General features: G+C 38.3%; 1 protein-coding gene and 1 long non-coding RNA gene across 40 annotated transcripts in view; one reads left to right on the forward strand and one right to left on the reverse strand.

The window, feature by feature from the left end:
• Positions 1 to 21,418, reverse strand: part of SORBS2 (sorbin and SH3 domain containing 2) — a 370,833-nt gene that overhangs the window by 27,982 nt on the left and 321,433 nt on the right. For 31 of the 39 annotated variants that reach the window (XM_063723752.1, XM_063723753.1, XM_054554820.2 and 28 more), the window contains 7 exons: positions 17,674 to 17,723; positions 13,974 to 14,161; positions 10,051 to 11,634; positions 7,242 to 7,330; positions 5,762 to 5,808; positions 2,194 to 2,308; positions 1,980 to 2,108 (listed from right to left, as the gene is read on the reverse strand). In XM_063723752.1, coding sequence (XP_063579822.1) covers positions 1,980 to 2,108; positions 2,194 to 2,308; positions 5,762 to 5,808; positions 7,242 to 7,330; positions 10,051 to 11,634; positions 13,974 to 14,161; positions 17,674 to 17,723 — 2,202 coding nt within the window. The remainder of the gene's footprint in view (positions 1 to 1,979; positions 2,109 to 2,193; positions 2,309 to 5,761; positions 5,809 to 7,241; positions 7,331 to 10,050; positions 11,635 to 13,973; positions 14,162 to 17,673; positions 17,724 to 21,418) is intronic. The other 8 variants (XM_054554841.2, XM_054554842.2, XM_063723754.1 and 5 more) reach the window with 1 other exon arrangement.
• LOC134761323 (uncharacterized) lies at positions 7,224 to 19,784 on the forward strand. The gene is made up of 2 exons (XR_010139837.1): positions 7,224 to 7,357; positions 19,710 to 19,784. It is a non-coding gene; the product is annotated as an uncharacterized LOC134761323 (long non-coding RNA).

A 21,418-nucleotide genomic window follows, 5' to 3' on the forward strand; every position in this document is an offset into this window, starting at 1 on the left:
CCTAGAATACCAATAGCTGTGACAAGACTGGCAGTCTCCTGGTCTTCACCCTGACAATGTAAACGCAGCATCCATCTGAGTAGTTGGTGACCATTCCATACTTGTCATTAAGTATTTGAATAGAACGCTTGGCTTTCACAATAGAACTTTCTAGAATCACTATTCCTTCCACCTGCCATGACCGAGCCAGTGCCACAGAACTCAGTTTAAACTTTAACTCAAAACTACACGTAGCCTAGAAGTAGGCAGGCAAGTTGATGCTACTGGGCAAAAACTGCAGCTGCATTCAGCAGGTGATATAGAAGCTTGGGCAGCGGCACCTGATGGTGTGTTGGAGCTGAAACAGTCATTAATCTCAGCCCAACAGGGCACCCTTCTTCAGGTGCTACCCAAGAAGAACTTCGACCTTGAGTAGCATTTGAAAGTTCTCTTTGTGTTGAAACGCTGGATGGTTGATTTTGTGTGCTTCACCACCACTGAGCAGAACATACTCAAGAAAAGTCAGTCTCAGGCTGGATGCAGTGGCTCACGCCTGTAATCCCAGCACTTTGGGAGGCCAAGGTGGGTGGATCATGAGGTCAGGAATTCGAGACCAGCCTGGCCAACATAGTGAAACCCCATCTCTACTAAAAATACAAAAATTAGCCGGGTGTGGTGGCGGGCGCCTGTAGTCCCAGCTACTTGGGAGGCTGAGGTGGGAGAATCGCTTGAACCTGGGAGGTGGAGGTTGCAGTGAGCTGAGAGCACACATTGCACTCCAGCTTGGGTGACAGAGTGACACTCCATTTCAAAAAAAAAAAAAAAAGAGTCAGTCTTCCCAAATCTGAAAATTGCTCTGATTTTCTAGTATACCAAGAACAGGCAGTTGCTAGGCTGTTGTGTGAACTGTAAGAGGCATTGGTGAAGCCTTTCTGTAGAACATGGAAGAGGAGACAGAATTCATGTAATGCTCTGTGGTTCTCATGCTGGGTGGGGCAGCCCAGAAGGTAGGAAAGAAGGAACCTGCTGATGATGCAGAATTAAGACTGACAGAAGAGAATGAGACAAGGTTCTGCCAGGACCAGAACAAACCAGGACTGTGGTATTGCCGTTCATTGCACCTGGCTAAGGATTTCACTAGTAGGTGTGGGAGGTCCTAGAGCCACTCTAAATATTACTATCTCACCTGTGTTGTGTGCAGAGGCAGTTACCTCAAACAAATATATGTCATGTTTAGAAAGCAATAAGAATAGTTCATTTATCATTCTCAATTATGTAAACTAGCAGGTTAAAAGAGGTTTTTGTTTTTTTGGTGTGTTTTTTTTTGTTTTTTGTTTTTTTTTTGAGACGGAATCTCGCTCACCTGCCTCGGCCTCCCAAAGTGCTGGGATTACAGGTGTGAGCCACCATGCCCGGCCTCGAGGCTTTTGATATTATTAAGAAGAGATACTAGGATTGGATGGGCTGCTAGAGAAATTTGGGTCAATTATGAGGCCCAAAGAAGGATGATCCAGGGAAGAGCACTGCAGAGATGGCTTTTAAAGTGGCTCCCCAAGAGGAAGGATCTTCTTCACCTAGGACCATTCCTAGATTCCAAGATAGAGGAAGATAAGGATTGGACTATCTTGTTTTTAAAAGATTGAAAAATAAGGCAGCAAAACAACATATTTTGAAGTGTATCAAGCTGCTTTTTCCTTTTGTGCTCCCAAATGTGTAAGTCCTTGATTTTCAGCCCCATGCCTGGCTTCCCAGACTAAACCACAGAGGGAGAAGCCTGGTATCCCACGGGGAACTCCTCTAAAAGGACACAGGGACCAGCAGGGAACCGTGTCCCCCGGCTGCCTTAAGGAGTCCTTTGTAGAAAATAGGGCAAACATAAGAATGTCTAAAGAAAAAGATAACTTATTTTAGTTTTGAAAATATACAGCCTTTTCAAACCCACTGACAAACAAACAAACAAAAAAACAAAAAACAAACAAACAAAAAACCAGCTGGGCTACCTTTCTCAGTGACAGCTCCACATTTGTGTCTGCGTTGAAGTTGTATTTGGCTATAGCTTCTCCGATTTCTCCGGGCTGGGCTGGCGGAGGTGGTCTTGCAGGCTGTGCTTTCTCAGGAGGTGTGAGTTTCTATGAAGGAAATAGTCATTTATTCTCAAATCTGCGGTGACCTTTGAAACCACCGCCATCCAAGTGAGAAAGGGAGAGGACCTACCTCTACGTATGAGATCGGGAAGATGCCCACTCTCCCGTGGTGTTCTCCCTCATACCAATTTTGATCAATTTTCCTGAGGATGTAGACAGTATCTCCTTTCTTAAATGACAACTCCCTGGAAGAGACACATTGACATGGTCTTTTTGTGATGTACAGCAATAATTCTCAAGATCAACACCCTTGCTAGATCTGCATTTGTTTGGCAAATATACTTACAATATTAAAAAATCCAATTGATATTGAGTTGAGTCCGATTAGATAAGAATGATCCTTGCAAATTCTTAGCATGCACTTAAAACATTATAACTTTAGAAATGATTTCAAACAGAGTAAGTATAAATATTCCATTGGATATAAATCACAGACAGATTAATAAGAAGTTTAAAGGAGGGGACAGACTCTTGCTACTTTATCATTAGTTCAGAGAAGAGGCGTTTTGAAGCTTGGAAAAATGATGGAATAGTTCTGCACTGATTTTTTTTTTTTTTTTTTTTTTTGTCCTGAAGCTAGTTGGCTAGTTAATTACTAGCCCCCCAGCCCCTTTTGATGTACTGAAGCTTACATGAAGGAAAACAAATATCATGTAGCCTCAGAATAGAAGTGCCAACACCAGAACAAATTTTATTTGTGGATCTTTGAAGTTGGTTGACAGGTATTTTAATAGAATATCTTGATAAGGAATTTATTTTGTGTAACAGAAAAGATCTTATACTTTTAATTTTCAATTGGGCATGAAGAATGTGTGTTTTAAGTGCAAAGACATATGCCAATGCTTTTCTTTCCATCTTTTATTTATAAAAATAAAAATATTTTTAAGACACTATATTTTTCAATTTTGGCTGTTTCTAAGAAAATTGTAGGTATATTTGATTTGGGTATTTATAATTTTAAGTTATAATGACATTGTGCATTTTGAATAATTCACACCTAAACTTATCACCTTCACTACATCAATTTTTCCTGGCTTTATCACCCAGGTGATTAGGTTGGTTCATTATTTTGCCTCCACAATTATTCTTGGATGGAAGGCGATTAATTTGTATCTTCTCCCAAGAGCCTCAGTTTGCAATACATCTACCCTCCCACTCTGGAATCTTCTGCATTGTTTTGTTCAGAATTTTCATTTTTTAATCTTTTTAAAAAAATTTTGGTTCAGAATTTTCAGTTGGATCATTTATTAGTATAGGCCGTTTGATGGAGAGAGATTTATACCTGATGGAGAACACTTCTCATTGATTAAAAGAATTAATCGAAAAAATGGTGGTATATTAAAAGAATGATCACACATTTAGGAGTGCTAAAATCTTCACAATTGAAAATGTGTTAAATTTTCAGTAACCCTAAAAACAAAGAAGATTCATGGAGCTTTACATTCAAATACAGTGCTTCCTTCTTTTGTGCAAATGCCTAATGTAAAAAACAGAAAACAAAGCAAAGCAAGATATTTAATGTTCACAACACAACAGTTTTATTTGTATTAGGTATATTTTGTTTCTGGAAATGAGACTAGCTTTTTAAAATATATATGAACATATGAATCAGAGGCAACCAATTTTTCAAAGCTATGAAAAAGACTCTTTTGCATTTGTACGGGTTGTGTTTAAAATTTTGAAGTCCTTAAGACACAGGAAAGTCTTACTCTTAAGTTTTCAAAACTGTGTCCCTCTCATCTCAGACCTAGAATTTTAAAGTCCCATTTGCTTTTTTCCCCTCACTTTTATTTGTATTTATTTATTTTTGAGATGGAGTCTTGCTCTGTCACCCAGGCTGGAGTGCAGTGGTATGATCTCGGCTCACTGCAACCTTCACCTCCCAGGTTCAAGTGATTCTCCCACCTCAGCCTCCTGAGTAGCTGGGATTACAGGCACCCACCACCACACCTGGCTAATTTTTGTATTTTCAGTAGAGACGGGGTTTCACCATGTTGGCCAGGCTGGTCTCGAACTTCTGACCTCAAGTGATCCATCTGCCTTGGCCTCCCAAAGTGCTGGGATTACAGGTGTGAGCCACCGTGCCCAGCTGCTTTTTAAAATTAAGACTTCTCAGAAGACCTTGTGAGCCTTGGGTGGACACCCTTCCTACTTCACATCCCCTGCCATTCCTCAGGGTTTTATATATTTAAGAAAACTATGGATTGATTTTTACAAAGAAGAAATGAAATGTGTGCTCCATAACATTATTTTATAAAACTGATATGCATTGTACAAATTGTCACACCATATCCAAAGAACAGTAGTTAGGACCGGAGTGCAGTAGAAACAAAGCATCTTATTTCTCTAATCTGAAAAAAAGATGTAAGCTTTTCTTCAGGCCAGATATAAGCCATGTTCGACATCTTAATTTCTAAATAGGATTTTTCTTGTCTAGTTCATTTCCTATCTCAGCAGCATTACCAAATTCTGAGTGATTTATTTTTATATGTCTTCTGCCAGAGACAGTTTCTAGAGCTATTAATTCATATTACATGCATTTTTATGAGTAAATTATTTTGGTTATTATATATATATGTTCAGTGTAAACAACATATAATAATTTAATGACAATTTACAATGAATTCAACATGTGTCTTGAATTCTACTGGAGACCAAAGTTTCTTAAAGGTCTGTGCACACAGGCCACAAAAAATCTGGGCAACTCCCTCTTATCTAAGTCTGCTTATGTGCTTCAGCAACCACATGCCTATCTGCTGAGCAAAGAATAAAGGCAAAAGAAATATTGCAATTCAGGACGGTGAAAACACTGACACCAAAAGACCAAAGGAGAAAACTTTGCTCAGAATCTCTGAGCTTTGCAGGCTGAGGATGGAGACTTCAATACAGGAAACTTTGTACCATGTTCTAGTCATCAACCCCACAAACTATGCTTGGAATGTTTGGATAAACAAATGTTATCAAATTCCCCCACCTAGTGCTAATTACTCCCCAATACTTTGTTTACTTATTCATTCTTTTTTTGAGACAGAGTCCTGCTCTGTTGCCTAGGCTACAGTGCAGTGGCGCAACCTCAGCTTACGGCAACGTCTACCTCCCAGGCTGAAGCAATCCTTTCACCTCAGCCTCCTGAGTAGCTGGGACTATACAGGTCCATGCCCCCATGCCTGGCTAATTTTTGTATTTTTTGTAGAGACGTGGTTTTGCCATGTTGCCCAGGCTGGTTTTGAACTCCTGGGCTCAAGCCATCTGCCCCCCTTGGCCTCCCAAAGTGCTGGGATTACAGGCATGAGCCACTGTGCCTGGCCCCCAATACTTTATTAACTCATTATTGACACAAAAATTCTAAAAACAAATATTCGTAAATTCTTTTTGTTTTTCCTATCCTTTAGAACTCATTGTGTTCTACCTAACATGTTTAATGTAATTTAAAACTCAGTAATTCTAAACTAAACTTAAAATAAAAATAAAATTACCCCATCCCAAGTAATTCTGAAGGAACCATTTAACTAGAGTAGATTGCTGCATTGTGAATTAGACCTCATTTGTAACACATCCTATGGCAATGCTTATCTCTTAAAGCATTACTAACATTTAAAACCACCTTAAATCACATGATGAATATTTATCTTACTTACTTAGATGTCTGAGCCTTAAAATCATAAACAGCTTTTGCAGGCAATTTCTGAAAAGGAAGATAAACAATTAGCACTAATTTAAAATTTGAATTTTCTACAAGAAAGTAGTTTAATGTGCCTTAAAGAAAAAGGAAACCTCATGGAATGATCAAACATATGTAATGTCAATCCTGTATGCAATTTATACATAAGTCCATTCATCCTTCATTTAGATATTTCAGCTATAATAGGAATATAATAGAAGGCTTATTCACCATCATATTTTATCTTAGGAACTAAGGTAGATTAATGTTATAATGAGAGAATAAAATGCCTGCAGAGGATTGCATCCTAGGCATCATTTTGGCTGTTACAAAGGCTTTTCCTAGGATAAATGTGGAGGGTCAATGGCTCTGTGTTCTATGGAGATTGACATAGCTCCTTCTGAATCATAATAAAAGGACCAGATGTCATAAAAGAAGTAATCATTCCTTTCATTAGACACTTATTAACATATTAGCAAAAAATATTAGCTCAATTACCACTGGGAGGCTGGTTAGTGGGCAAAAGTATAGGTGTAATCATCTTGCATTCCCTGGAGGGTTCAGGAATCCTTCAACACTCTGTCCACCAGCCACTCGTCTTTTAGTTGTGATGTGATGTGACACATACCCATCCTCAAACTCTGGGGGCCACAAATCTCCCTGAGGTACCCTGTACCCTATAGCTAGCTAGGCCAGCTCTTCCTTCCCCACCGACCAACAATCCCTTCACTCCATTCTTTTTCCCCACGACTCTGGTGAACTTTAGGAATCCTGGACCATTTCTAACTTCTTTGGGGATCCCACAGGCTCTGGACTACATCAGACGCCTGTAAGATCCTCTGGAGTGGCTGCCAGTCCAAGTCCAGTTTTTAGTTTCCATCCAGCCCTCAAGGCTCCAAGGCAATTTGAGCAAGAGCTCTAGCCCCGGCTCAGGGCCCTGGACAGAGTTCAGTTGGTGGGTGGTTCCCAGGGGCAGTATCCCGAGAACTGGGCTGGTTAAAAGCTCTTTTTAGGGATCCTCTCCAATAAAAGGAAGCCAGCAAAAATTATTTATGTAGGCTCTGTATTGATTTATAACACAGTTGACATCAGGCTTTCTCCTAGACCAGCGGGCCAAGAAATTGTACAGAGGAAACCTATTCCCTCCATGAGGTGCCCTAATTCAGGACACTTTTAGGTCATAATGGTTAGGTTCATGGGCATCAGGTCAAGACTCGGAGAGGCCTCATGGCCAAAACTGGACCACCACTAGGGAAGACCCACAGCTAGGGTCAGGGTGTGGACTGCTTCTAGAGTCAGAGTTGCTATGCTCAGGCCCCAAGGAAAATTGTTTCTAGTTTCTCAGTATTTTCACATTTTCTGTCTGAGTTCTTTACTGGTTTGGGATAATTTTTGGCTGGTAAGTGCTTTATCAAGTATGTTGCTGTAAAAGACTCCAGTGCTATTAAATTAACTACCTCTTTTTCTGGAGTTCCTCTTCTTTCCCTTGGTGCACTTCTCCCCATGTCAGTCAAAGTGGATGAGTAACTTCTAGGGGACTCACGGTCTATTGGAAAGAACAGGGCCGGTCATGGTGAGTATCCACTTAATTACGGAGAGACACCGTTATCGAACACATGGGTATAAAACTAATAGGTCATTATAAAATTGTGAAATAAGACACAAAACAAGAGCATTTCAAAAGGAAAAATATCTGAGGTTGCAGAATTATTATAATTGTCTATATAAATATCATTGCTACATTGCTGATTAATTATATTGCCACACCCAGTAAGACAATTTATAGTTAGAGGGATTTTTCATATAAATTTTTTTCTATGAAAAAAAATTCTGTTTCTGTGCCTTTGCTTCTAATTTATAATTACTATTATAAGATTTATAGAGGATGGAGAATTTGAAAATAGCAACAATTTGTAGAAAAAGAAACATTTTGTGGAGTAATTTAAGACTGTAGTAATGAAAAAGAAAGAGATAAAACCAAAGAAAGTATGAGGATGACAGGAGGGTGGTGATGAACATTCTCCTTCTGCCTTACTCTCCCCTCTTCGCTCTTTCTCTGTTTTTAAATACTTATTGAATCTCAAGATGCCATACTGTTTATCTACGACCTTCCTTTGTGCCCAGATGATAAACACCTTATCAGAAAGCAAAGAAACAAAGAGATATTGTTTCTTCTTCCTCCAAGCAAAAAAGGGATAAACAGAAAGCATCATGTCAGTTGCGAAGTTGCTTATGAAATATTGAATTATTTTTGTTCATCTTAAAGCAAAGCATAAATAATCACATTACAAAATTTTCATTGCATGTAGTTCTTAATAGTATCTTATACCTTTTGCACTTACGTGACTTACATATGGAGATGTAACTAGACATTAAACGTATTCCAGTAGTCTATGTTATAGAATTTTATCAGTACAACTGGGTCAATATTTGTCAATTCTTTCTTTTATCCCTTTAATAAATCTAGTTATCCAGACTAACAAGAAGCATTAAAAATAAAACTTATTTTATCCATCTATGAAGGAATTTAAAGTGCTGATTCATAATAAGAAAGCATTGTTTTAGGGTTTTGACTACTTTGATGATGTAAATTCTAAGTTAATACACTTTTATGATCATAGGGCCTCATAATGATCATAAATTTTAAATTACTTTTTCTAACCCATGGAATACAAACTATTTTTCACTTGGGTGAAACACAATTGGAAAGTAAATATTTTATTAAAAAACAAAATACTTTTAAATGCATTTCAAAGCCCTTTCAAGTTATGTTTCAAAAATGTACTCTTATCTGCACATAAAATTGAGAGATGGTTATATTAGAATATTAAAAACCTGGAGAAGGTAGCTAATTTATTAAAAAATTGGATTCTGACACATTTCAATTAGTGAAAATTTTCAATTGTAGAAATTGATTTTTTAAATTCTAATTTATTATTTTGAAGCATGTTGCTTCAGTCTAAGGGTAGGCAAAGGTAAACATAAGTGTATAGTATAGCATAAGTGAAAGCAAACATAAATACTAAGCAGATTTGTGCAAGTTAATTAACAATCGAGCCATATTTGACACTAACACGAACCATGAATTTTGTCCTTTTTTTGGTCTGAGATTATATTTTATACTATAAATTCTGAATTATTAGGGGTTTGAATTGAATCCCTTTTCTGTTATCTACTCTCTGCGTGACCTTGGACAAATTTCCTTTCCTCTCTGGGCCCAACTTCCAAAATTGAAAATGGCTCTTAAAATAACACCCATTTCATAGGCCTATGCCAGTTTTAATTAGATAATGTATGTAAAGCACTCTGTAGTGTCTGGTGCATAGAAGTTTCTCTGTTGACCAACTTTCAGCCCGGAATGTTCATTCCAGCCTCTTAAAATTTACGTAGTAAACAGATGCACTCTAAGAATTAATGAAAAGAATTGGTCACGAATATTAAAACACCCTGGGCTGTAAGTTATATAAATCTCAAAAATAGTCCTCTGCCTTTCAATTGCTATTTATTCTTGTGTTGCCACCTCAAAGTTATCTATGAAAATAGAGTTTAGAGTCACTTTTAGCCTGAATAGTGTAATTCAAATTTCAATACAGGACTGTTTTAGCAGAAAGAGAAAGTGAATGAATTAAGTAATGGAAAAGAGAAAATGAATACACTAAATGGTGGAAATGGGACTTTTATATATACAGCTTAAAGATACATTCACAAAAATTTTATCACAATTGTGTCCTTGAAATGGAGAAAGCTATTAAACAAGCCCTAATTTCTTTGTGTCCATCAATTACTAATCACATATTTCAGTTTTGCTTCTTGAATGTTTTGATATAGTATCTTCTATATAGAATGTGAGCAAATTATTTATTAACTGAATGAATATAAAGTTTTAAAGTTAATATAAACATTTTTAAAAGCCTATTTGTGGAACTATAGGTTTTGATTCATGTCACAATGTCATTTATTGTCTCAATGTGAGTAATGGCTGTTTCAACCCTAATGCTGAGCTACGAAATGGCCTTCCCTCTCGTTTTTGTAAGAGCAAATTTTTGTGAATTGATGATCACTTTAAGCCACACATCAAGTCCAAATATCACATGGGCAAATGAGAAATATTCAGTAAGACATATTTGCACAAGTTTTTGCTTCACAACACATAACGATGCCAAATGGTCTCCCAGCTCGGGAGTGATGAGATGTTGGAATGGAACATGAAAGAGCTGGAGGGTGGGTCTCTGAACCACAAGGAAAAAGAAAGAAAAGCTCATCCACCTTGGAGTGCACTGCCACGGTCTTGGTGGTGGTAGTTGTTGTTGGCTGTGTCCACGTCTTGGAAAGAGGCACTGTGGGGCATTCTCCCGCAGTCATTCTGGTAGGGTGGACAATGAATAGCACCATCTTGAGGCAGTGGGTGGAGAGGCTGGTGCAGGGGGCTCCTCCTCAGCACTCTCAGGGATGAGTTCCTCTCGGGAACATCTGGCAGCAGCTCACTGATGAGGCGGTGCAAGATGCTGTTGTCCGGCAAGCTCCCCCTTTTCTTTTCAGCTTTAATTTGGTCACAAATGTCTTTAAGGGCAGAGTCCAGAGCCTCAAACACAGATGCTTTACATTTTGACTTTTCAGTCTGTTTCTTAGGAGCTGAATTTTTTTTCCTCCGGAAAGGCACAGGACTGACTAGAAAAGCAAGTTTAGAAAGGCCAGGGTCCATTTCTTGCCTTCTGGGCTCCTCGATGTTTTCGTGTCTGGCTCTTTCGTGTTTTAACATTGTGGTAAATCGAGTGTAGGAGGCCGGGCATCTGCCTTTGCAGGAGCTGATGAGGTGGCGGTGGTGGTGGTGGTGGTGATGGTGGTGGTGGTGGTGGCTGGATCCATAAAAGCTTTCAGAGGACGTGAAGGAAAAGTGATCAAAGTCACTTTCACTGCAGAAGGATGACCCCTCTACGTGAATGTAGTCACTGTGGTCAGACACGACCCCGTCCTGGTCGCTGTCGGAAAACTCCACGTGGGCTCTGGGCTGCTCATCGCTGGTGACTTCAATGTGAATGGGCACCAGGGCGTTAGACTTGCAGCCTCGTTGGCCCTGAGAGGGGCGTCCGCTTTGATTTTCTTCCTCCAGCAAATACTCAATGGAAAATCGCCTCTTGGGACATAAGCCATTTTGTGGTGGTTCTAGGGTCACGGGAGACAGCATGTCATCCCCTAAATTGGGCATGGATTTGGACTTCTGGATCAGCTTCTCGAATTCGGAAATGCGTGTGGGCACCATGTCCCGGGGCACCTCCTCCGTGGAGGACTGGCTCCAGGCGTGCAGCAGGCCCTTGTGCTGCTGCTCGCTCTCGTACTGCAGGACCCTAGACTTCACGGAGCAGATCACCTCGGAATTCATCAGATCCTTGCGGTTAATGCGGTGCATTTTCTTGTACATCTTTAGGAACCCCGGGGCGTTGTGGGCCGCCCTGTGTCTGATCCTTGATCTGCCATTACTGCGAACCTCCTGGATGTAGGGGGACCCCCACGCTATGGGGCAGCTCTCTTTGGAGTCCTCTTCACATAACAGGGAGCCCATACTTTCCGACTTGATTTTCGGGTCCGGGAAGCTATCGCAGTCATCATTTAGGAGATCGTCACAGCTCCGGGATTTGATTTTGGGAGAAACGGTTTCTTCTGTGCTGCTCCAGATTTCTGCGTTTTGCCGGGCCATTTGCCAGCCGTTCTTGAAACTAATGGCTCTTGGTGAGTCCCGAGGGACATCCAAGTGCTGTCTATAAGTGCTACAGTAATCTAACTCACTGGAGGGGTTGCCGTTGAGCCCTGAGTAACTGCAAAGGGATGGACACATTTTGCTATCATCCCCACCTTTTAATCCAGAGCAGCGTGGTAGAAGAGAGACATTTGGAGAAGTTAAAAGGTTCAAAGAGAGGAGAGCATGTCAGTAAGCATCAGACAGCATAGCAAGGAGAAAGCAGTTAGTGTGTTTTAATCTAGATGCTGATTGTTAACACATGGAGCTTCAACTCTAGAGAAGAAGGTCTAATTCTAAAGCGAGCTAATACTTTTTCAGTGAACGTAGCTTTGCAGAGAGAGTTGACAAAACTATGTATAAGTAGTAACTGATGTAAGCAAATACGCCTACTTCTACTGCATAATTCATACACCTTTCTGACAATGTTGTTTGCCAAAACACAATAGTGCCGCTTCAGCTGATGGCATGATCTGGTAGTAAAGGTTTAACAATTAGTGTCAAAAGTGTTATACCCTTAATCAATTTAATAGGGCCGGAATTTGAGCCTCATTTGATTTGTAATGATACATAGGTAAAGAAGGGTTTATACATTTACATCTAATTAATACCCTCATGACTATATCAAATATTTTTTTGTGGGCTTTGGATTTTAAAAGCTATAAGGCAAAGTATTCTCCAAAATTGCAAAATCAGAATGCCGTGAACTATTGCTGCTAACATTTTTCCAAGAAAAAAATAGCTAAAGCTCTTTAAACAAACTAATTTACCTCTTAAATTGCTCTACCTTTAACCTCTTATTAGGTACATAGTTCTCATAGGAAAACTGAATATAATGCAAAACTTTCATCAGAGGTGCATACATCATGCTTTTTTTCTGGGAAGAGCTTTTTAAAAAATCATTTGCAATTTGATAATAGAGATCTACACTTGGCCTCAATTTTGAACAGCTATGGAAATGTTCTTTTGCTTTGCTGAGTTAACTAATAAATGAGAAGCCAAATTATATCTAACAGGACATTTTCTTCTTAGAAATAAAATCTAATGGAGGAAAATATCTCTATTCAATACTCATACTTTACAATGTTCTCTAAATTCTTTAAAAGTAGATAAGCACATTAGGTAGATATGTACTGTCTGGGAAAGGAAGTTGATTTAACACTCCCTGTGATAAAACAAATATCTACATTTATCGGAACCCTTTTAACTTTTGGATAGTATCCAAGAATAATAAGTCAATGGCATTTCATGACCTACTTGTTACCTTAAGATATTCATTTGAATAAGTGAGTTGAATCTGATAAGGCATCTCTGCTCCTCAGAGGAAAGGTGTGATGGATGGGGCTCACACGCCCTGAACCATCAGCTGATATCGCAGCTTTACAAGGCCTTAAAAGGGCTAGGCCTCCACCTACTCAGAGTCCAATCATCACAACCAGAATGTCTTTTGCACACAAATCAGCTACCACTTTTAACTACCATGTGGCAATGGTTTTAGTGGGTATAGTTGATAGGTGTAGCTGAATTGGTCTGGTTTTATAGAAACTTACATTAGAGCTCAATTTCTTCACACATTTCAAAATCTCTTTCTCTTCTCTTTCAATCCCAAGATATTAGAAGAGATTGTGGGGTCCTGTATTTGGTAGAGCCCTAGCTCCCTGTAGGGGCTGGTTCAATCCTCACTCTCCATCTCAGAAATATTCCTGTCCTCAAGGAATACCACTAAATGGTCTTCTAGAAACCAGAAGGAGTGACTTACTCCTTTCAACAGTGAGCTCCCTACACTTGCAGAGAGGAGACAGGCCATCCAGAAAAAAAGGCTTGGTGATTCCTCAGTGATATAATTATGGTTTGGGACCAATTAGTCCTGACTGTGAACTGCTGTGAATTGACCACTATGTTACATGGCAGGAGGTGGATGCTCCACTGTTCATATGAAGGTGGCCCAAAATATACAGCAAATGGCTAAAGAAATTAATAGGTCAGATTTTTTTAAAATCTAGAATTGAATAATTTTTTGAAACCCTCCAAACCAATGTATATTTTAGGCAACAATTTCCTCTGTTGCTGCTTGTAATTTCTATCCTATAAATTTCACTAATTTGCTAGTTGTAGAAACATTAGAAAATTTTGACTACATGTCAATGTTTACAAATGACATCTTTTAGTAGCCTGATGAGACATTATTTGATACTTTGAATTTGTTTAGAAAGGGATCTATTTGGGGAAAAAAAGCATTAGCAGATGCTAGTCCGAGTTCTTTAAGCAACCTAAGTGGCTCGCCAGCTTGAGTCAGTCTGGGTGGGAAGAAAGCTATTGTTCTAAAACTATATTTTATTCCAGACACTGTAGGTGGGAGCTGAAACATGCCACTATCACTGGGCCAGCTTTCACACAGTGCTCTAGGCTAAAACGTAAACTAGTAAATTGTTGTGTTTTCATTTACTATGCTCACCTTTTGCTCTCGATGGGGAAGAAGGAGAAGAGCTAGTGAAAGACTTTGTAAGGGTGGTGCTTGATCCTGGGAGATCCACTCGGCCTGGGCTAGTCCTGCTCACACTTTGATCTCCCAAGCCCCGTGGTGGACCCACTGCAGGCTCGCTCTTCCTCCGCTTCCTGAAGTCACTGGCCATGCTTGCAGAGCTGAAAGAAGGAATCAGATCTGTTTGATTGGCACTGGAGGAGGTTCAGGTGTTCACCAGAAAAACCGGTGGAACGTGCTAGTGACAATGGCGTAACTCCTAAACCTCCATCCCCAAAACTGCATTGCTAGGAACTCACCCCTTGATGTTCAACGTGATTTCTCTAGAAGGACCTTTTAAAAAATAAATAGACTTTATTATTTATTTATTTTGAGATGGCTTCTGGCTCCGTCACCCAGGCTGGAAGCGCAGTGGTGCAATCACGGCTCACTGCAGCCCCAAACTCCTGGGCTCAAGGGATACTCCCACCTCAACCTCCTGAGTAGCTGGGACCACAGGTGGGTGCCACCTCACCTGGCTAATTTTTTAAAATTTTTTATTTATATAGAGACAGAGTCTCACTATGTTGCCTAGGCTGGTCTCAAACCCCTGAGCTCGAGTGATCCTCAAGCCTCAGTCTCCTGAAGTGTTGGGATTACAGACGTGAACCACTGTGCCCGGCCAACTTAATTTTTTTAGAGCAGTTTTAGGCTTACAGAAATGATGACTGGAAAGTGTAGAGAGTTTCCTTATAGTCCCTTTCCTCTTGCACAGTTTCCCTTATCATTTATGTATTCTTTTGGTGGGTACACTGTTACAATTGATGAATCTATCTTGATGCATCGTCACCCCAAGTCCATAGTTTACATTTGAGTTCATGTTTTGTCTTAAACATTTTATGGGTTTTGAGAAATGTATAATGATGTGTGTCCATCATTAATGTGTCAATCATATAAAACAGTTTTCCTGCCATAAAAAGCTTCTGTTCTCCAACTTTTCATCCCTCCCTTCCTCCCGCTCATCCTGGCACCCATTGATCTTTCCACGGCCTCCACAGTTTTGCCTTTTCACCATGCCCAGTTGATATCACGCAGAATGTGGCCTCTCAGATTGGCTTCCTGCACTCAGTAATACACTTTTAAGTTTCCTCCATGTGTTTTTTGTCACTTGAGAGCTAATTTCTTTACATTGCTGAGTCACATTCTATTACATAGATGCGCCACAGTTTATTTATCCATTCACCTATTGAAGGACATCTTGGTTGCTTCCAACTTCTAGCAATTATAAATAATGCTCCTAAGAAAACCACCTGCTGGTTTTTGTGTGAACATAAGTTTTTAAACATCTTTGAACGTCAAAATTCTCCTATAGTGTAATATGTTGTGATTGAGAATTCAGTGCTATAATTTGTATCTTGTATCTTTTCTCTATAAAGTGGAATTCTAACAACGTGAATATATCCAGAGGGGTATACCAAATACAGGAAAGAACTGAAAAAAAAAAAAAAAAAAGACATCAAGAGTGGAAAATTTCTCTCACCTCAAGGGTTGCCTGCAGCTTGTCCTATCATCTCTATCATCTTAGCTTTAGAAGACGTTATATTGGAATTCCAACATTTTCTATCTAAATAATGAATGAAGGCTGAGTATGAAGGCTCACGTCTGTAATCAAGTACTTTGGGAGACCAAGGCTGGGGGATGGCTCAAGGTCAGGAGTTTGAGACCAGCCTGGACAACCTAGTGAGACCCTGTCTCTACAGAAAACAAAAAAGTTAGCCAGTTGTGCCATGTGCCTATAGTCCCAGGTATTCAGGAGGCTGAGGTGGGAGGATAGCTTGAGCCCAGGAGTTTGAGGCTGCAGTGAGCCATGATTGCACCACTGCACTCCAGCTTGGGCAACAGAGCAAGACCCTGTCTCATTAGTCAGTCAATCAATCAGTATCAGTAATCTGGTCAGCAAATTAACTATTAAAGATTCCTTCCCCTCAGTTGCATAAAATACTGTCAATTGTCTAGAACAGCAGGGAGTTTCTGTGATGACAGAATGATACTGTACTGTTTGAGTATCATTTAAGACAAACGTTAATGAATGAAGCCACACATAGCACAGCATACTGTGCATGAAATGACTGGATTCTTAGACAAGAGTTGTGTAGACAACAGTGATAACAGCAACAGCAGCAACCCCAGCTCCTATGGAGCCCAGCAGAATGCTGTGTGCTTTCTTTATGTTTTTGTCTTATTTAGCCCACACAGCAAACCGATGAGGTATACGCTGTTATCTCAGTTTTACAAATGGTAAAGTGAATACATGTGCCTGGGATGTATGGAAGCACGCGGAGAGGCAGACCTCAGAACTGGTTCATCCTCTTCTGAAGAGGATGATGCATCTCCTAGACCTGTTTTTGCTGTGACTGTCCTGTCATGTGAGGGTCTGTGTGTCTTTACGGCAATCTTTAGATTAGATTAAAACTCTAAAATTCAAATATTTTAGGTGGGGTTCCAGAGTTCCTTTCTCAGGGATGTTATTGTAGTTGGATGGCACTCAGAAACCTAATTTACGATTGACTCAATTCACAAAGAAATCTACATAGAAGGGTAAATTAATGCTACTACATAAATATTTGTTGTTGATGTTACAACATGGCTGGGAGTTTGTATTATTCAATATTACTATTGAACTATGTCTGAATATGTCTGAATTTTGTGATTTTTTTTTTTTTTTTTTAGACTGAGTCTCACTGTGTTGCCAGGCCGGAGTGCAGTGGTGCCATCTCGACTCACTGCAACCTCCGCCTCTCAGGCTCAAGCGATTCTTCTGCCTCAGCCTCCTGAATAGCTGGGACTAGAGGCACATGCCACCATGTCTAGCTAATTTTTGTAGTTTTAGTAGTGGTGGGGTTTCACCATGTTGGCCAGGATGGTCTCAATCTCTTGACCTCGTGATCTGTCCGCCTCAGCCTCCCAAGTGCTGGGATTACAGGCATGAGCCACCGTGCCTGGCCATGAATTTTGTAATATTTTAAAGAAAGTGTGGTATATAAAGCTAACAGAATTTACTTCAGGCAAACTCTGAGGGAAGTTAGGCCTAGTGGTGACAAGCTATCTTGCCTCAATTTCTTTTTTTTCTCTCTCTTTGCCAACTGTGTAAACTTGGTAAGTCACTAAGCCTAGGTGTCACTTTCCTCAGAGATAAAGTGGGGACAATAGTATTTAACCATAGTGTCGTCTTAGGGTTGAATATGTTTTGTACTTATGCCTCATCTATTGGTAGTATTAATAAAAGCATTTCTGATTTGTGTCGTTAGAGTATAATTAACAAATATGTGTATAACACTTTTTAATTTATAATTTTTTTCAAATATATTATTATAAGGGCCATTTAACAACATTGAAAATTAGTTACTTATAATTCCCATCTAAAGAAAAGAAAACTAGGTATAGGGGAGTAAGGGAAGAGAAGGATTTCTCAGTCTGTGAAGGAATTTATAATTAGTTCACTAATTTTTTAGAAATTCTTGAAATGATCGTATAAAATGATGCCAAAACAAAATAAAACAACTTCATGAGGCATGGTCCTTCAAATAAAAATGAGTGATACATGATACTCATTACTACTTCACTGAATAATTTTATTGTTGAAAAAGAAACCACTGGTATAGAATATTCTGCTACGACATAATATGATTCTTACCTCATGGGTCTTTCCAGGCTTCTGTCTATAGAGGACTGATACAAGGAGGCCTGTTAAGATAGGATAATATTACCATGAAAAATTTTACCGTGGCAAAATTTTGTTCACTTGTCAACATTAAATTAGGTATCCTAAAAAGAATATTATAAAAATTGAGGTTGAAAGTACCATTCATTATGACTATAAAAATGTCTTCCCAAAGAGATATCATGCGACCTGATTTCTACTTGGGACCTATCTGCTTTCCCTTCTGATATAATGCATTGCAGTTCTCTGTGTAGCTCAAATTATTCAAAACCCAAGCATTGCATGGGGGGGGAAATTAATAATATTTTCTCAGGAACACTGAAATAAGAGCTAAAGTTATCCTACAACCTCAACTTCAGAATCTTACCTGTTGACTGTAAATAGAAATTTCCTACAGAAAGGAATGATTTGATGTTTTAAAAAATTTGCAGTCATCATTCAATCCTTATAAAACATCATTTTAAAGTTTTTGTTATTGTTGTTACCAAGTATTGTCTTCAGAACGTAACACATAAACAGAACTTATGACACCATTCATCTGTCAACATAGACATGACATTTAAATAAAACCCACAGAGTTTGACTTGAAGAAACTAAAGTACCTGGTACTTCAATCAGGTAAATAGTTATACTTTTACAATTAGGTGAGTTCAGGGTTAATTTAAAATAAATGAGCTAATGAATCAAAATATCACTTTTTAAAAGTATGCTTTAAAATTTTTCCTTCATTCTGAATAATACACTGAAATAGATAGTAAGCAAAAATGATAATATTAATTTTTTATTTTCCATGGCATCTACTGGGATAATTGCTAAAATATCTAAAAGGCAAGAGAGGACACTGAGCTATCAAGTGTTTGAGGTGACACTGTGGTATGATGTCCAGAAAGCATAGGGAGATGGCTGGGCGTGGTGGCTCATGCCTGTAATCCCAGCACTTTGGGAGGCCAATGCGGGTGGATCACCTGTGGTCAGGAGTTCAAGACCAGCCTGACCAACATGGTGAAACCCTGTCTCTACTAAATATGAAAAATGAGCCAGGTGTGGTGACACATTTCTGTAATCCCAGCTCCTCAGGAGGCTGAGGCAGAAGAATTGCTTGAATCTGGGAGGCAGAGGTTGCAGTGAGTTGAGATGGCACCACTGCACTCCAGCCTGGGCAATGAGAGTGAAACCCCGTCTCAAAAAAACAAAAACAAAAACAAAAAACAACAACAACAAAAAAACAAAAACAAAACAAAACAAAAGTATAAAGAAAGTATAGGGAGATGTATACCAAGTATAGATAGTTTGCCTTTGGTCATATTTGATGATCAATTCATCACAGATAAAATTTGGTTTGATGAAGAACTGGAATTCTAGTTTAAAAACATTTGTCTGTATGAAAGCCAGTTTGAAAATGTCAGCCAGAAAGGCAAGGTTTGACAAATGTTGTCTTAAGTTGCTATCATCTAGAAACATTTTGTCAGAGTATTAAACATCTACTTAGTGGAAATCAAATCTCACTTTACAAAATATTTCTATAACTCAGTTTTCTATTAATTGGTAAATTAGCACCAATTAATCAATTAAAACATTAGTATACAACTTTGCAATTCTGTATGTACATCAGTCTTACAAGGTCCCTTTTGCATAACTTATGCTTCTATTAACTAATATTTTAATTTAATTCTATCTTACTAAATTAAAATGGAATCTTGTCTAGAAACAAAAGCATCTCTGCATGAGAATATTCCCATTCTCCTTTTAGACAGAAAAAGTGGATTCTAATATTTTTAGTTCCTAGAAAATATTTAGATTCCTAGGTTCTCAACGAATATAAAATCAGGAGAAAAGTTTGGTTTGCTAGTCTGATATGTTTACGTGGTTATTTTAATTTGCTGAGCTCTGAATCAGACACTGGGAAGGTAGAAAAATAGATACTAAATATGAAAGAAAGCAAACAAGTAAAAAACTAAAATCAGATAGTTATATTACAATTAAGAAATATTAATTCTACTTGTTTGCAGAAGAGCAACACTGAAGAGCCTGAGAGCATTGGCATCTGTGCAGATCACGGCTTTCACGGGACACCCTCAAACACAGCTGATCACCAAAAAGTGTCAGGTTCACAACACTTTTAGAACAACCCTACAGTGATCAGAAAATTTGAATTGTCAACTTATAATGAGCCTAAACAATATTGTAATGTGAAATAAAACATAGTGTAAGAACTGATTGTGTTTTAGGGTTAGGCTAAGAAACTACTATTTCTCCTTGTACTGGTTTCTACATTCAAAATAAACTAAAACCAGTTTTGTGGTTTCATGTACTCTCAGAGAAAGTTCAGTATTAAATTATAAGATAAGAGTAAAAAATCTAGACTGATGACTGAGAGAAAAACTTGTACAATAATTGTAAGAAGGGCACTCATCCCAAAATGAAAACTATCTCCAGAAAAGAGGTTACAAATTTTACCAATTATGATCTACTATTTACATATTACCATTATTTTAACACACTTAGAAGGTCAATTTAGTGAAGTACGGATACTGAATTACTCTTTCTGTTAAGTAACTATGAGATTAAATTTTGCTTAAATATCCGTAACTGTTCTTCATTAATGCCAGTTTTCCAGTTATGGATTAAAAACTATGTTATTCATGGTATATACCAGGCAGTTGATAAGTGGTAGCTAAGGTAATGTCTAATCAATTACACTTTTTTACCAGAAATGTTTAATAACAAAAGGTTATTAAAGACAAAATCCAGAACCTTAAGAGAATATATTTTTTTACATTCTGAAAAACTATAATGTGAAATTAATAACATAGTTAACATACGCTATTAGAATCATGCAGCACCCCCTCTCAATCCCAGAGGTAACTGGCAAATAGATCAACCACTGGCAAAGTGCTTTTTATGTGTTTTTTTTTTTTTTTGCCACTGCCATCACATGATATAATGCATAGAATTAAGTTTCTACTATTTTTATGCCCAAGTATTATTGTCTAATATTAATTATCAGAACTCTTTTCACAGGAATTCAATAGTTAACAAGAAATAATATTAAGTAAGTAATTTGTTTTTAAAAGATTTATCCTCTAAATATATATCTTGGAAGTGCTGAAAAGTGTGATATAAAGGAAATAGCACTGAAATGAAGGTTAAGAGATATATATATTTTTTTCCACCACTATCTTACCATGTGATTTTGGACTTATTTCTTAAAATTATTGCACTCTACTTTTTTTTTTTAACTGAAAAATGAGTGAGTTGGACATGATGCACTCTAAATTCCATTTCAGTTATCTATGAACCAACTACCTTAAAAACACCCTAGAAATATCTGAGAAAAATATCTGACCACATTGAATTTCAAAATAAATTCTTGGGTTGTTCATATGTTGAAATGAGACTCTTTCTGCAGATATTAAGGTAACATAACATACAGAATATAACCCCTTGTTTTATTTGACTTTCTTCAGATTACATGCCTGCCTGCCTGGCTATAAAATGTAAGCCTTTAGAAATAACTGAATTCAATAACCCAGAATGTTCCTGATTACTCTATTTTACCTTTTATTTAATATAGAAATATTTTGATCACTTCTCAGTGTTAACACACACTGTGATGTTTACCACAGGGTAAATAATTTGAAATTGCAAGTTGAGACGCTAGAAATTTGCATATTTCCTTGAGACTCTATACCTGCAATTCCAGTGGTCACCACTATGT

The sequence above is a fragment of the Pongo abelii genome, chromosome 3 (genome assembly GCF_028885655.2).
Source record: "Pongo abelii isolate AG06213 chromosome 3, NHGRI_mPonAbe1-v2.0_pri, whole genome shotgun sequence".
In the NCBI taxonomy this organism is placed as follows: Eukaryota; Metazoa; Chordata; class Mammalia; order Primates; family Hominidae; genus Pongo; species Pongo abelii.